The following is a 15,025-nucleotide window of genomic DNA, read 5'->3' as shown; positions in this document are numbered from 1 at the left end:
TTCCTGTATTCTTCGCTACCGATCCAGATTCCACTTCCTTTCAATCGACCCACACCATATCACTAACTTGACTAACCCGACCCTTCAATCATCTGCCAATGGGAAGCATATCAATGGTTTCGATCATCCTCGCCCTACACTACAGCACCCGGATCAAGATTCTGACAGTACCTCAACAGTAGACCGTTTACATCTCAACCATTTCACAAACGCCATAATCCCCTCTCGCCGGGAATACACCAACGTCGATGTAGTAAGGAATACACCCGCGGCCTGATCCAGATCCAGAAGACTAGCATCAGTCTTCGGCCAGACAGAACGGGAAACCGAGAATAACACGATATTAAAAACAAGCTGTACGACGCAAAAAACCACCATCCGCTCTCCCCTCGGCCGATAGACAATCCGCCGGTACGGATACTTGTCGAATCGAGCCTCCCCGTAAATCCCAGAGTACAACACCGTCACAAACAGGAGTACATAAACGGCCAGCATGACCCGAGACTCAAGATACGGTTCAAAAAGAATGGCATAGACGACAGTATGACAGAGGAAGCGGAAGGTTTTCCACGTCCACTCTTTCACCGTCCTAGGGAAATTGGGCGGATCGATCTCGACCTCCACGCCGTCTTCCTGCCATGATAATCTGGTCAGAGGTCCAATGACAGTCAGTGTTGACACGAGCACAAATACAGCAGCGGTCATCCCGGGGTCGATCTGACATCGTACCAGACGGAGTAAAACATCGCCGAGGGCGACTAGAGGATAGCCGATGGTGAGGAGGATCTCTGCGTCGAGTTTATTCACATCTGGATGTCCCTCTGAACATTTAGAATGCCATATTGTGGATAGAGCTGTGGCATAGGCGGTTATTAACCAGGCGAGATAAGCACCAGGACCGTACCATCCCGAGGCACTGGAAGCTGAGTTTAAGATTGCTTCTCGTTTTTCCGTCCAGGTCTTGCACTGACCGTCAGAATCCTGTTGTGACATTGTGTTCATAACAGTGTCACCTAGATAAACTGGTTGCTCGGTCATGCTGGCGCCGAGGAGAGCAAACCATAATCGCGGACCCCACAGAGTGGGTGTGAGTACGAGCAGAAGTGATAGCATCCATCGCAGTGTGTTGATGTATAGTACAAAGTATCTTTTTCCCTTTCTTTTAGTCATGGTTCGTGATAGTGGCTTAATGATGTAGCGTACAGTTGCATTGCCCACGTCCAAAAAATCATCCACCAACTGTGCACAACTTTCACGGGCTTGCTTTCGTCGGCCATACCGGGGATATATTCCCAGGAGGAGGCTTTACGTAGAAAGATGACTGCTACCTCCGCTTTGTCAAGCTTCTATGCTTTGAGGGTTTGCCAAGTACGACCGAAAACAAACTACAAGGATTTCCCCAGGGTCTAACGTATGGAACAGTATTTAAACAACTAAAGGTCAGGCAGCGATAGACCTCCAGTCTCGTTGTGTTCTGCCTTGGCTCCATGTGCTGTAAGCCGCCACAGTCTGTGCGGTGGTCATCTCCCCTGCTCGTCTCGCCAAAAATTACCTGATCTATAGGATGAGGCTATATATGAGATTTATTAACACAAATACACTAGGGCCGTCTTATTAAAGCTAGGCAAATAGAAAATAGCTTATGTAATATCCGATACATCCCTAAGTATATATGCCTAAAGGATAGCCCACCAATCAGACCTAGATATTTATACAGTTATATAATATAGAAGGCTTATATTTCTTTCACAAGTTAATATATTCTGTTAAAAATAAAGGAATACTTTAGTCCCTTCTGGCCCTAGGGAGCGGCTGTAGGAGTGAGAAGGGGATGAGACAGGAACCCTAAGGACGGTGGGATGGATGAAGATCAATATAAATGCAGTGCTAGGTCCACTGGACTCGCCAACAGATAGACTATTACCAGGAAGAGGGAGTGCAACTGGCGTGAAGCTAGTAAAGGGGTAAAATCATATTTATTTAAGATTTCCTTTGTATCTATCATATTTGTACCTATACTTATCCTACTTTTCATCTACCTCATCCACATTCTAGAGCGAATGCTTATGAATCAACTTTATCACTATCAGCAGGTCTAGGAGAACTCCCGCATGGTAGTGTACACTTAGAGCGAGCTAGATCGAGCAAATGAATTCATCGTCATCGATCAATTTCAATGTTCAAATCATAAGTTCATTTGGTGCTACCACAATCTTTGTGATTCGAAGGAAAGCTTATGTTTGTTATCTCTAAACCATGCACATCTCTCTAGCAGCCGTCAAAGTCCCTCTTATAGGCCTGGTGTCCCCCGCATTCAATGTCGTCAACGTCCCGCTCAGAAACCTGGTGTTCTCCGTTGGATTCGTAGCCCTGATGTTCATTTCCTGCAAACGTGTTCAAGTCCCGTGGTGAAGCATGAGCTATGATAAGAATTAGTGTCTCAATCCCCGGTTCATGGTAAAGAGAGATGTACCACTAGTTGGTGCTGCAAGGCACAAGGATGGTAGAGCCAACAGAAGGTAAATAAACCGCATCTTGGTATTGCAAGTTTAGGACTAGGATTTCGGGGGGGGGGGGGGGGGGGGTGCGTATGTAAGCGTGGTATGGATAAGGGAGAGGCCAGCAGATTCGTAAAAGGGTGATATCGCTTTAGAGACCGGAGCTGAATGGGCTTTTATAGATAACTAAGGTTGCATACAGCCTCCTGGCTTTTGGTGAATATGACCGCATCCCTCTGTACCCCTCTCGGTGACGTGCTTTCACTGGCTTGACTCGTGCTATGTAATCCGATAAGGCCTTCATATGTAGCATCTACCTGTGTATATTGATAATGCATAAGGCGAAGGAAATGCCTGCTGACCTTCGGACTCCGGCGGATTTCTCGTATCCCCTCTATCTTCAACCAAACCGATACTCCTTTGTGTGACTGATCAAGCAGATGCATGAATAGCGCTTACCACGTAGCAATGTCTCAAATGAGTGAGGAATGTGACGATGTAAGCGCTGTTCTCTTTATCTGTAAAGTAAGATAGCTAGACGATCTTGTTGAACGGCTGTCATACAGGATGTCAACGTGATTCTACCTGCAGCTTAGACTATTGACTGTCTTTTTGGAGACATTAACACAAAAATCGCTATTGGCTTGGCGGGTGTACATTATACTACAAAGTATACTAAGACGCGAGATAGAGTGTGTTTGCAACTGAGAAATACAATGAAGAGAGCCGCATGCACGGCATGGTAAACCCTTGTATTTATCCATTTCATTAAACATTTCAAGTTTGACGGCCGATACGAGTTCCCCTCACAGCTAGGCAATCCCCTAGTAAGGAGGAGGGAGGTATGGACTTTGTTGACTCCAGCGGGGGCAAAATATAAAAAAAGGATAAATCAAAATACAATAAAAAAGAACAAGAAGACGACTCTAGAAGGTAAGATGGAATTAAACACTACCGGATCTACTGTGCCACACTTCATTTTCAAAGTAGAACATCGGATTGCTATATTGAACAAATTATATATCGAGCTCAACCGTTCAACGGAATACGTTATCAGGGTGAATTACCACTGACAGTGAAATTGAATGGGCTTGCTGTCATAGAATAGACATCAGTTAGCATCATTTCAGCCTTCTCATTTCAAGCGGTATGCCCTTACGTAGTTCAGGATGATAATCCGGATGGCTGATCAGATCAGGGTCAAATCCATTGAAGCTGTGCGTCAAAACCCATTCCTCAATAGACTCCCAATTCGCACATTTATGCACAACCTCAAAATTAGGCCACGGCCTGGGATAATTTGGGATCCACTCAAAGGTGTTGAGAGCCAAATCCGCGTTGCACATGACATACTGTCGTAAGCCATCCAAGCAATGGTCTATGAGGGAGTCAGCTGGCATGGAATCAAACAGGGTGACAATGCTCACCAATGTGCTGGCCTAGATTTTTCTCTGTCATATTGTAGTGGTCTCGGTGAAGGTATCTGCGCACCCATCTCTATGAGATAGGTCTATCAGTACAACATCCAAAAGCAGACATACTCCATCAGTGCTATATTGAATACATACCAGGCAATGTAGCTGATGATAGACATCCAATGCAACCATATAACCCGATCCATCCAGAAGCTCTACAGAGGTTCGATTGATTCTGTGGAGCGCTTCCTTGCTCACGCGGATGGCAGCAGACGGATGAAGAAGGTTGTGCCAGGCCTTCTCTAATTCCGGCCTGGGTGGTCCTTTATATGGATTTGATGCCTCAAGTTGATTATGAAAGGTTCGCACTTCCCACTTAAGTGCCTCTGATGCTGGGCCTAAGGTTCCTTGTAAGCAGGGCATAGATGAATGATCGACCCCAGACTCACTGTAAACATGGGAAGATTCGCGGCTATCCAGCCTTGGACAACTTGCATAATGTGAATAGTCCCAAAAAAGAATGAAAATTGTCGTGTAAGTGGTAAGAATTAAAAGGTGGATGAGCCATGGAATACATTGCTCGCAAGGGCTTCTTTTTGGTGGATGTAAATAGGTGCCACCAAATTCACCATTCTCATCTACAGCTGGGGATGTCGGCTCCTTGAGGAGGAAAGGCCTTTCCTCCGTTATTTCACTTTGCGAACCATTCATGATGTGCTTTAAAAAAAAAGAACAGTACTGAGGTAAGATTGCGAATAAAGATGTAGGTATTTTAAGAGAGCTACCTACTCTTCGGGGGGGGGGTAGAGAGGCGCAGGACTCGACGCAAGATTACATCTATTTTAACATTTCCCCGCCTATGTCGTGATCAGGTCGGTCTTCGTATAGGAGAAAAGCTTTTCAGATCTATAGCCAAGGCACGACAAGCATAATGGCTGTAAGGTGAAGCAGACACTAACGCAACTAGTCAGTTAGCGCCAGTGGTAGGGTTACATCGAGTATAAAGCCTCATGGAATCGTCAATGCGGTTTCACTTTAGCTGTAGTTAATTATGCAGCCAATTAGGAAGTGACCTCCGTTGGAGTAGAAGGTACACGAGAAGAGAAGAGCCATTCGGTAAGCACACTAGATGGCCAGGGGAAACACTGGCTATTGCTCGCTCGGGGAAATATGCTGGATTACAAATTGCTCTGTACGAAACTTAAAAGGCGCCAGTGGAGCCGATTACTAGGTGTATAGCCCAACAGTACTTACATCCTCTCGCTACTTCCACGATCTTCGCACGAGCAGGCGTACAACATGGGTCTGAACATCAAGTACCTCACTGGTGATAAATACAAGACCCAACAACAATATTCCGTCTTGAGCTCCAATAATCCTGAAGATGTTGAGTCATCTAAGCCCTCGCCAACTCTTTCTACCCAAGGGAGCGGTTTGCGATTTGGTGGACATGCTTGGTGGAAAACCATAATTGTTGCTGCCACCATTAGCACTGGGATCGCCGTGGCCATGTTATTTTTTACATTCCTGGGATGGAATATGTGCTCTTCGAGCTTGCAGAAACCTCTTTTGAAGACGCCAGTTCCATCCTGTAAGCCTTGACAGGAGATTCATCCGATGGAACCGGAAGCTGACTGACTAGTCTGTAGTTCCCAAAGAGATTCGAGTTTTCGAATGGAATCAAACTTACGTCAACCCACCCAGCCCAGAGAGCGACATGGCATGGAATAAGCTACTACCCGTGCGTTCTACTCCAACAGTGTGCTCATGGACTATCCACTAATGAAGCAGGACGGACGGGGATATATTTACGTCGAAAATGGCGCCAAATACGGCATGGAACCTGGTGTGGAAAAGGAATCCGGTGAGATATATGGCGTCTCAATGTATCACCAGATCCATTGTCTCGGTGTGATTCGTCGACATTATTATACCCTGGCAATGGGGATTCAGAATGATGCTCCAGCCGCAGTCAAAAAAGAAGCAGAGCGACAACTCCGTAACGAGCATACAGGTCATTGTTTTGATTATCTGAGACAAGCGTTTGAATGTTCTGCCGATATGACCCTAGAATGGCCGAGAACAGAGAAGGATGGAAGACGGTTCCAGACGGATGGAAGGGGTATTCCTCACGTTTGCACCAGTAAGGTAAGGCTTTCCATATATGAAGGTTACTCCAGCTCGTCATATTAAGCCTGACTAATGTCATGTCCAGGACGCCATAAAGGCTTTTATGGAAGTCCACGGTTACCGTGAGGCCCAAAATCATGATATCGCGGCGTGACTTCGGGTGATGAGCCCAAAGGATAGAGTGGAGATCGTGAACAGATGAGTCAAGAAAGCGAATTTGAGTCATGGCAACTCGAGTCATTGCAGATCAGAAAGGCGACATGAACCACTGACAACGGGACAAGATTGGGTGTAATAGCACAATAAGTGGCAATTCATTGTATACATCCTATTTTGCTAAATCTCAACGGTATGCGGACCGTGTCAGTAGCATGTTTGGCCCAGATAGAGAGCTTGCATCAATGGAGTGTGATTCACTAAGCGTACAAATCATACAGATCACGCGTCACGGTGATATAATAGCGTATGCTCTCACACTCTACTATACCTTGAAGGCTTCGTGTTTGGCCCATTCCCATCCTAGAAGGCCCTGTGCAATATCGACGAATAGAGCAGAATAGTAATACCTGCAGAGCTCGTTTAAACGTCTTCTCTATCTCAGCAAATCAGGGTAGCAGAAAGTCGCTGAACTGCTCCAGTGACGGCGCTTCTGTAATACGGTACGTCTCCGTTCCATTCTCATCGTCACCGATGCATGTATGTCGTGCTCATCTTAAGAATGTATTATACTTCTTTTCCATTTGAGGTGGGTACAACGGCTCTATGGTTGAGCACGAGATACAGCGATAGAAAGTGGGTTTGAAGCAGGCTCTTAGCCAGCTCCGTGCCCCCTGCCAACGAGAATACGTGTATATTGCACCAAGCTAAGCACTGTTGAAGCCATATTGGATAATTCTTAGTGTATAGCAAACAAGTATACGTGATCGCCGGCATTGCCGGGTATCCCCGAGGGTTATCAAATTGTGTTGCAAGAATAAGTAACGTAACACCGTGCTCAATCTCAGCAAATGGAGATATGCATGATGGATATTACTAGTGGAAGTGATCTAGCTCTCCTAATACTAGGCGTGCCCCCCATTAATGACAGTATAGGGAGGAACTTAGATAGTGATTTGTTTGTCTTAAACGGTCTAAGATCGGAGTCGGTCGGGTACTTCGCTCGGGTGTAAGACGGACCAACGACGGAGTCCGCAGGGTCAGACAAAGAACGATCCTGTAGCTCACATCACAATATCTTATCTGCATAACTGTTGAACTAGTTGAAACCAAATAAATCTTTGAAGAACAAATGATGAGCGACACAATCTAATAGCACGCAATAATCGACTCCAGCAGATCATTTCTTAGCTTTTGATCGGATCAGTCTAGACTTTGATCCAGGAAAAAAAGCCGAGTATGAGCCTTCACAGGCCTATACATCAATGTATCAGGCATCTAGACGTTTCGTCTGTCCTGGCGAGATACCAAAATTGCTGATGGGAGCTCGTGACATCTGGTCTTATTCTCGAGCCCAGTTCTTCCCCCCCTGTTTCTTCTCTACAACTGTTTTTCATACCGAATTGTATCGATCGTTTCCTACGTCCACATCTTGCCAGATTGATATTGAGTCTGGTGGTTCGTTTTGGCGACAAAACATAGATAATCATGGGCAGTGAAACGCTGCCATATTTCGTCTCTGCGGAGAAAGGTTCAGATCAATGTGATCCCCTTTTAGACGACGGGGATAAGAAGATATTAGGACAGAATGAAAAGCAGGTTGGGACGCAGGCCCGAAGGCGCTTATCCCTCCTAAGTGGTGGCTTGCTTGTCATGGCCATTCTCTCGTTCATCATAGGAGGTACCAACATTGCTATGCTCTCGTTCGTCGAAAAAGTCACAATAAAGACGGGTGACGAAATTGCAGCCATCCGGATGGCATTGGCAACAAATGATTTACGTCGACTCTCAGGTCAATCGACTGGGGATGAATTTGGCCATTGTGGCAGATCCATTGCAGAGGCCCGGGAACTAGGCTGCATCTTCGATCCAATGTCCTGGGCGTGGCAGCGGCCAGAATGTTACCACGCGGACTTGGTCAACGACTTCCTGCAGAGAATGGATTGGCATTTCTACCTAAGCAATGAAACCCTCCCAACGGAAGAGGTGCCACGCGAAGAATGGGAGCGTGGAGATCATTCTCTTCTCTGGGGCCCACGGATGTGGCATCAATTCCACTGTACTTATTCCTGGAGGAAGTTTCACGACGCCTTCCGTCACCGAATGCCCATGGACAATGATATCCTCGAGCAGAAGCACACGCTTCACTGCGATACTGTTTTTCTTCATGATTATGACCCCCGGATTTCGGTGCCGTGCGATCACTGGGAGGGTGGATGCCGTACGACAGAACTTCATGCCGGATTCAATCGTTGTGGTTGGTATTGATGTAACACTAAAGCCCGGGGTCTCGCTCAATCTGCGGTCTCTAGAACCATGCCCGAGTGAGCCAAGTCAAGAGTAAGATGAAGAAGCAAAGGGTGAATTATTCTAGTCGTGTTGCAGGCGGATATAGATATGTAGTGTACTCATTTTGACAGTATAGGGTGCCAGTAGGGGATTCTGCGTATGAGCATTATTGAGACCCACAGGGATGTGTTATAGTGTGGTTTAACTTCCAATATACTTGAATTACCATAAGATAAATCCTTCGTGATAACAAGGCATCGATGGCGCAATAGCCGACAGGGGTTCGTTAGCTTACATCCGGACATATATTGATTTAATTTTCCTTTACCGCTATCTCGTCAAAAGATAAACAGGAATGCCAAAAGAATGCAACACAACATTATGCCACCAGGTTGCTCGATCCAGGCGGACAACAGTTTTGGCCCTGCGATAGATCCTGGGTGCCGTGATGGCTTTGATTTCACGCTATTGTTCGAGCAAGCCATACTTGGCCTCATTCCGGCGGTCGCATTTCTCCTGGTGTGTCCTCTTCGATTGAGATTCCTGGTTAAGAGAAATGTGCGGACTCAGCCTCACATAATGAGATTGGCAAAGCTGGTAAGCACTTTCACATCGCCCTATTCGCAGAGTGAAACACGCGGTAACGTGGATTTCATGTCAGATAGCCGCCTTGATCTTCGCCGCGATTCAACTTGCCTTGCTTATCAGCTGGGCAAAGAAAGCTCGGCCAAACACAAAGGTCTCTGTGGCATCAAGTGCAATCAATTTGGCAGTGGCAGTGGAAATTGTGGTCTTGACGTGGGTGGAAGATGAGCGATCCGTTAGACCGTCATCACTCCTCGCCATCTACCTTCTCTTCTCGTTACTATTCGATGCTGTGCAGACAAGAACTTTGTGGTTATCCCACGGGAACTACCTGATTCCGAGTCTTTTCACGGCCAGTGTTGCTGCGAAAACAGTAATGGTGCTTTTTGAGAGTTTAGGGAAGCAGAAACACCTCATGGGTCCCTACCAGGATCTCCCTCCAGAGTCGACGAGTGGAATTGTCAATCGATCGTTCATGTGGTGGCTGAACCGTCTGTTTTTCAGGGGCTTTCGATCTTTACTGATGACGGAGGATCTTGACCATCTCGATAAGCCCCTGGAGTCCGCGGGGACGGCGCAGAAGGCATTGAGAGCTTGGGCTCAACGCCGGCGTCCCGAGCGCCGCTTCGAGTTCCCATGGCAAATGGGCCGAGCGTTCAAGGGCCCTCTTACTCTAACGATACTTCCACGCCTCTTCTTGATCGGATTTACCTTCTCACAGCCCTTCTTGATCACGTCTATTCTCAATTGGCTTGATAGCTCCCATAGCGCGAACAATGACGGCTACGGGCTCATTGGGGCCACACTTCTGATATACTTCGGAATGGCTCTGTCAAACCTCATATACGACCAGCGTTTGTATCGGTTTGTAACAATGGTCCGAGGGGCAGCCTCCTCGATGATATACGACCACGCCTTACACATTCCAGATGGCACCCTAGGAGACCGTTCTGCCACAATTACTCTAATGACTACCGACGTTGACCGGATCATCACCTGCTTAATAACTCTGAATGAATCCTGGGCGCGGACGATTGAAGTGGGCATTGGCATTGCGTTACTCGCGCTTCGGTTAGGGTGGGTTTGCCTAATACCATTAGTGGTCGTTCTCAGTAAGGGTTCCTGTCTCACCATATATGGCTTCAATCTGCTAAAAGTCAATAATAGTATCCAGTGGAGGAAGTATTTATATCTCGAAGCATATAGGAGGACACCAGAAAATATGGGTGGATGCTGTACAGGAACGCATAGCGATCACCCGTTCAATGCTGGATGGTATCCAAACCGTCAAGGCTACGGGGTTAGGTCAAACCCTTATTCAGCTCTTACAGAGGAAAAGGACCCAAGAAACACACCGAATGGCCAAGTACCGCTGGAGTGTGGTCTGGAAGAATATGATCCAGAATCTGCCTTGGGCATTGGCGCCAGCTTTGACCTTCGTTGCCTACGCTGCTCAAGGAAATGAACTGAACGTTACCGAGGCGTTCAGCAGTCTGTCCATCATAACCCTTCTAACTAGTCCAGCTTCTAAGCTATTAAGCGCGATTCCTACCATAGCGGCTGCGACAGGATCTTTTGATAGAATACAAGCATTTCTTCTGCTGGCAACCAGTCCTCAACATATAGGGGAGGGCTTTGTTCGCACGAGGGAAACGAAAGTTGATGCAACTCCGCACATCGCCAAAGTGCAATACATGACGTCCAAGGGCTCACCGGACACTACTTACCTTCAAACATCTGTCATATCCATGAAAAATCTCAGCATTCGCCCATCCCCGTCGGCAAGGAATATCTTAAGCGATGTTAACTTAGAAGTCCCTCTAGGAGCGCTGGCCATGATCCGAGGGGCAGTTGGATCAGGCAAATCGACCCTGCTTCGGGCTATACTTGGCCAAGCCGTTTGCGAGACAGGCTCCACGGCAGTGGCCATTCGACAGCCGGCCTTCTGCGCGCAAACTCCGTGGGTCCCAAGTGGCACTATCCGCGATGCGATCTGTGGAACCTTCTCGGCGGGTACCGTGAGGGAGGGTGCATTTGATAAAAAGTGGTATGCGACCGTTCTTCACGCATGCGCTCTCAATTTAGACCTGGATTTGCTTCGCGAGGGAGACGCCACGCGAATAGGACACGGGTCCGGTCATGTGCTGAGTGGTGGTCAAATGCACCGGATCGCTCTTGCTCGAGCCGTATACTCTCGCAGGAAACTTTTGCTTTTAGACGATATATTCAGTGCACTGGACCGAAGGACTAAAACTACAATCATAGCGCGTCTTTTGGGGGTTGATGGACTGCTCCGAAATGTAAATACCACCATAGTTTTGGTGACACATGAGAGTAAGATCCCACCAAGTTTTCTTTGTCGCCTATTACAGGCTAACACCCAAGTAGTGGAGCAGCTATATTTTGCGGATCAAACTTATATTCTCTCAGATGGGCGTCTTCGTCAGGAAGAGCCCTGCGAGGGGAAGGTCTATCAAGACACGGGGTCTGACGCCGTAGAAGCTGAGGAGTCGAAGGGATTCACAGAAGTAGCGATAGAAGATAAGGCCGCCATGATCTCTGAGGTAAATGAGATCAACGACCTCAGGAGGGCAGCAGGGGATTCTGCTGTCTATATGTATTATTTGCGCTACATTGGGTGGACGAAGGCTGCAGTCTTTGTCTTCTTCGTGACAATGAATGTCTTCTCTAGCACGTACAGCCGTATGTGGATTCTCACTTGTGCCACTCTGGATACGACTGACGTTGATCTTCTACTAGAAATATGGCTTGAGCGATGGGCTGATCATGGAGGTTCCCGAAGGGCACTCTATGTCACGGTGTATATCCTGCTTGCCATCTGCAACACCGTCGGAAATGGTGGTTATGTTTGGTAAGGTGTTCTGTCTGGTTGTATCTCAGGAACCACGACCTCTAACAAAATGCTAGGGCGATCCTCATTCTGATCTCACCCTCAACTGCTCGCCGACTCCATTATGTCGTGCTGAAGACTGTCATAATGTACATTCAGTTCTTTTTCTCGTGCCTCGGTCATTTGCTGACATCTAAAGGGCAACGCCTCGATTTCTAGCCACTGTTGACATGGGGTGTATACTAAACCGATTTAGCCAGGATATGACCTTGATAGAAAGCGATCTGCCTATTGGCATCTTGATAACGGTCTCAAGTAAGACCCTACCATTCCACTCAACCTCCGGAAAGAGCTTCTGACCACTATTGGCCGCCAACCAACGACATCATTGCTAATGAAACCAGATCTCTTTTCTTCAATTGCCAGTGCTGCACTTATTGCGACAGGATCAAAGTACATGGCAATATCTGTGCCTTTCCTGATCGTCCTTGTCTTTTTCTTACAGTATTTCTATCTGAAGACATCACGGCAACTTCGATTACTGGACCTGGAAAGCAGAAGTCCGTTGTACTCCCATCTTCTTGATACTGTCGAGGGCCTCGCTACAATTCAGGCATTCGGCTGGGAAATAGATTCTCGAATGGTCAATTCTACATTATTGGATGTTACCCAACGCACGTATTATATGCTTAATTGTATTCAGCGCTGGCTCACCTTAGTCTTGGACCTGGTCGTCGCTGCCGAAGCGGTCATTGTCGTCAGCTTAGCAGTGTCTTTAAGACACACCACGAGTGTCGGATTGCTTGGAGTATCACTCAACAGCATTCTTGGTATGTGTTTCCATTGGCACTTTACTTTGCAGATGCTGCCTCTTTGATGTCGTGACATGTATCGTTACACTTCCAGCTGACTCAACCCCACGAAGCATTCAATGGTAACCTTTCAGCTCTCATATCGGGTTGGACACAGTTGGAGATATCCCTTGGCTCAATCCTACGTGTCAAAGATTTTGAACTTAGAATGCCACGTGAACTATCAACCACGCAAGAAGAAATTCCCATCGACTGGCCAGCCCGGGGGGCTATTGAGATCTCGGGGATGGCTGCGGAGTACACGTATGTATTTCATAAGATGGGCCATCGTCACTTTTGATTCGCTTTACTAACAAACACACGAACAGTTCTGAAACAACAGTACTGAGTGATGTCTTTCTTAAATGCTTGCCAGGTCAGAAAATCGGTATCTGCGGACGGACTGGGAGGTAAGTATCATCTTGGAGTCCTATTTCGCTGTTAGGCATTCCCAGTCTTGGCTTACCTGTCCCCCGCGTAATAAATTAGTGGAAAGAGCTCTTTACTGTCAACGTTACTGGGCATGCTCACCGTGACCTGCGGCTCGATTGTTATCGACGACATCAACCTTGCTACCCTCCCCCCAGATATAGTCCGCGAACGGCTTGTCACCATTTCTCAAACACCTCTCATCATGATCGGTTGTACAGTGAGGTTTAATGTAGATCCCACCGAAAGCCTACCTGACACAGAGATCATCACGGCTCTCGTCCGAGTTGGACTCTGGGAAGGTGTACTACTCGAAAGGGGGGGACTGGATGCCGAAATAACCGACACTCTATCGCTATCTCGAGGCGAGCAGCAACTGCTACAGCTTGCTCGTGCAATGCTGAAAATACAAGCCAAGAATTCTAGGGTCTTGTTGATAGATGAAGGCACCAGCAGCGTCGACATGGAAACCGACGCTCGTGTGCAAAACCTTCTGCGACAGGATCCCTTTCGTTCATGCACAGTCCTTACAGTTGCACATCGTGTCCACAGTCTATTGGCTTATGATCTAATCGTTGGTTTAGATCGGGGAAAGGTAGTAGAGACAGATGAGCCCCTGGTTCTGAGTAATCGGAAAGATAGCATCTTTAGGGGCCTTCTCAGCAGTGGATATTAGTTTCACGAAAGAGGAAACTTTACAAATCTGACCCAAAGTTCACATGACCTTTTGAAAAAGAGTGTCCTATCAAGAATGATAAGCGCTTCATCCAGGTTGCCTCAAACAAGTATCATTTAGCTCGGGCTTCTGCGTTCGCGTGATCATTTAAATTATCAGCCACCAATCGGAAGTCTATAAGTCACTTTCGTACTTTATCTCACTGCGTCACTGGCTCTTAAAGGATAGCGACACCAAAAGCTTATCTATCAGGCTGGGAAAGAGTGCGTTTTCTAAGGCTACTATTGTAGTGGTAAATCTGCGCACACACTGACTGGCGACGTCCATCCTTTGCCGAGGAAGGATTTCTACCTGTAGAACGTTTAGTTAATAAGCCTATTCATAATTAGAGTTCGTAGGTACTGATATTCACGTTATTTATTAAATAGGAGGATGTCTGGAAGCTCCTTAGTCCACCGTAGGGATCCCCCAATACAAGGACAATCATGACCTGGTTGTGGCATATATGATTCAAGACTAATAAGCCTATCAACATCAGAACAAACCCGGGGCAAATTTTTATCAGCATACTAGGATCACTGATTAAATATGTGTAGTCAAATATATAGCAATCAGGGCGTTACATCTCATGTTCCCATTGTAGTCTCCTACCCAAACCAGTATGATCGGATAGTCTCTTGCCTCTCTAGTTCTTGACATGAGGTTAATCGAGGTTTCGACTCCACTAAACTTCCTATATATCCACTCCAGACCCCACAAACCAAGACTTATTAAAGCTTAGTCCTTGTATTTAAAACTTGGTTTACCCCTTCTATGTAAATTGTGGATACTGACGATGTAGAACTAAAGAGGCTCTGTCGGCTCTGCTCTTTTAGGGTTTTAAGGGGTGCCTTCTGCGTCAAGTGTCATCCCATGGTCTTCCTGTAAGGCAATATTCCCTTTCCAGAAGAAAAAAAAAAAAAAAAAAAAAGGATATCTATATATATACACAAACTGTAGAACGGTCAAACGGAGGCAGGTCATGGAATGATGAAAAAGTTACCGGGATTTGCTATACTAAACTATTGAACGCCACATATGCGAGTCTTTACGAACCGGAGATAAAGTTATTGGTCCCAACAAAGAAAAGGAGCTATAACCACACC

The 15,025-nt window shown here is 46.7% G+C and overlaps 6 protein-coding genes across 6 annotated transcripts; 3 read left to right on the top strand and 3 right to left on the bottom strand.

Annotated features, from left to right (window-relative positions):
- Positions 1 to 59: 59 nt before the first annotated feature.
- Positions 60 to 1,355, bottom strand: BDV38DRAFT_250711 (uncharacterized protein). The gene is made up of 2 exons (XM_032054982.1): positions 1,204 to 1,355; positions 60 to 1,147 (listed from the first exon to the last, which is right to left on the bottom strand). The coding sequence occupies exons 1-2, from the start codon at positions 1,275 to 1,277 to the stop codon at positions 154 to 156; spliced, it is 1,068 nt and encodes a 355-aa protein (XP_031911984.1). The 5' UTR covers positions 1,278 to 1,355; the 3' UTR covers positions 60 to 153.
- A 913-nt stretch (positions 1,356 to 2,268) lies between these two features.
- BDV38DRAFT_284397 (uncharacterized protein) lies at positions 2,269 to 2,534 on the bottom strand (the record flags this gene model as incomplete). Its single annotated transcript, XM_032060255.1, has 2 exons — positions 2,269 to 2,420; positions 2,474 to 2,534. The coding sequence occupies 2 exons, from the start codon at positions 2,532 to 2,534 to the stop codon at positions 2,269 to 2,271; spliced, it is 213 nt and encodes a 70-aa protein (XP_031911983.1).
- A 1,017-nt stretch (positions 2,535 to 3,551) lies between these two features.
- On the bottom strand, positions 3,552 to 4,624 carry BDV38DRAFT_284396 (oxidase ustYa family protein; the record flags this gene model as incomplete). The annotated part of the gene is made up of 5 exons (XM_032060254.1): positions 3,552 to 3,592; positions 3,658 to 3,876; positions 3,926 to 3,995; positions 4,067 to 4,311; positions 4,363 to 4,624. The coding sequence occupies 5 exons, from the start codon at positions 4,622 to 4,624 to the stop codon at positions 3,552 to 3,554; spliced, it is 837 nt and encodes a 278-aa protein (XP_031911982.1).
- Positions 4,625 to 5,338: 714 nt separating this feature from the next.
- BDV38DRAFT_250709 (uncharacterized protein) lies at positions 5,339 to 6,096 on the top strand (the record flags this gene model as incomplete). The annotated part of the gene is made up of 2 exons (XM_032054981.1): positions 5,339 to 5,390; positions 5,604 to 6,096. A coding segment is annotated over exon 2 (236 nt), but the record flags the coding sequence as incomplete, so codon positions are not given.
- Positions 6,097 to 7,687: 1,591 nt separating this feature from the next.
- BDV38DRAFT_284394 (uncharacterized protein) lies at positions 7,688 to 8,467 on the top strand (the record flags this gene model as incomplete). Its single annotated transcript, XM_032060253.1, has 1 exon — positions 7,688 to 8,467. One exon carries the CDS (start codon positions 7,688 to 7,690, stop codon positions 8,465 to 8,467), a length of 780 nt encoding a protein of 259 aa, XP_031911980.1.
- A 402-nt stretch (positions 8,468 to 8,869) lies between these two features.
- Positions 8,870 to 13,880, top strand: BDV38DRAFT_284393 (P-loop containing nucleoside triphosphate hydrolase protein; the record flags this gene model as incomplete). Its single annotated transcript, XM_032060252.1, has 11 exons — positions 8,870 to 9,085; positions 9,150 to 10,185; positions 10,241 to 11,407; positions 11,462 to 11,776; positions 11,834 to 11,945; positions 12,002 to 12,073; positions 12,124 to 12,239; positions 12,329 to 12,754; positions 12,850 to 13,039; positions 13,105 to 13,185; positions 13,265 to 13,880. 11 exons carry the CDS (start codon positions 8,870 to 8,872, stop codon positions 13,878 to 13,880), a joined length of 4,347 nt encoding a protein of 1,448 aa, XP_031911979.1.
- Positions 13,881 to 15,025: the final 1,145 nt, after the last annotated feature.

The sequence above is a fragment of the Aspergillus pseudotamarii genome (assembly GCF_009193445.1).
Source record: "Aspergillus pseudotamarii strain CBS 117625 unplaced genomic scaffold BDV38scaffold_38, whole genome shotgun sequence".
Classification (NCBI taxonomy): Eukaryota; Fungi; Ascomycota; class Eurotiomycetes; order Eurotiales; family Aspergillaceae; genus Aspergillus; species Aspergillus pseudotamarii.
This window is presented reverse-complemented; position numbering and strand designations above follow the sequence as displayed.

What these genes read in the sequence shown, in the direction of transcription:
- BDV38DRAFT_250711 (XM_032054982.1), bottom strand. Translation starts at nt 1,277, where the DNA reads ATGGCCGACGAAAGCAAGCCCGTGAAAGTTGTGCACAGTTGGTGGATG. An exon ending in TGGACGTGGGCAATGCAACT is followed by an intron (nt 1,148 to 1,203) that starts GTACGCTACATC and finishes AAAGGGAAAAAG; the next exon opens with ATACTTTGTACTATACATCA.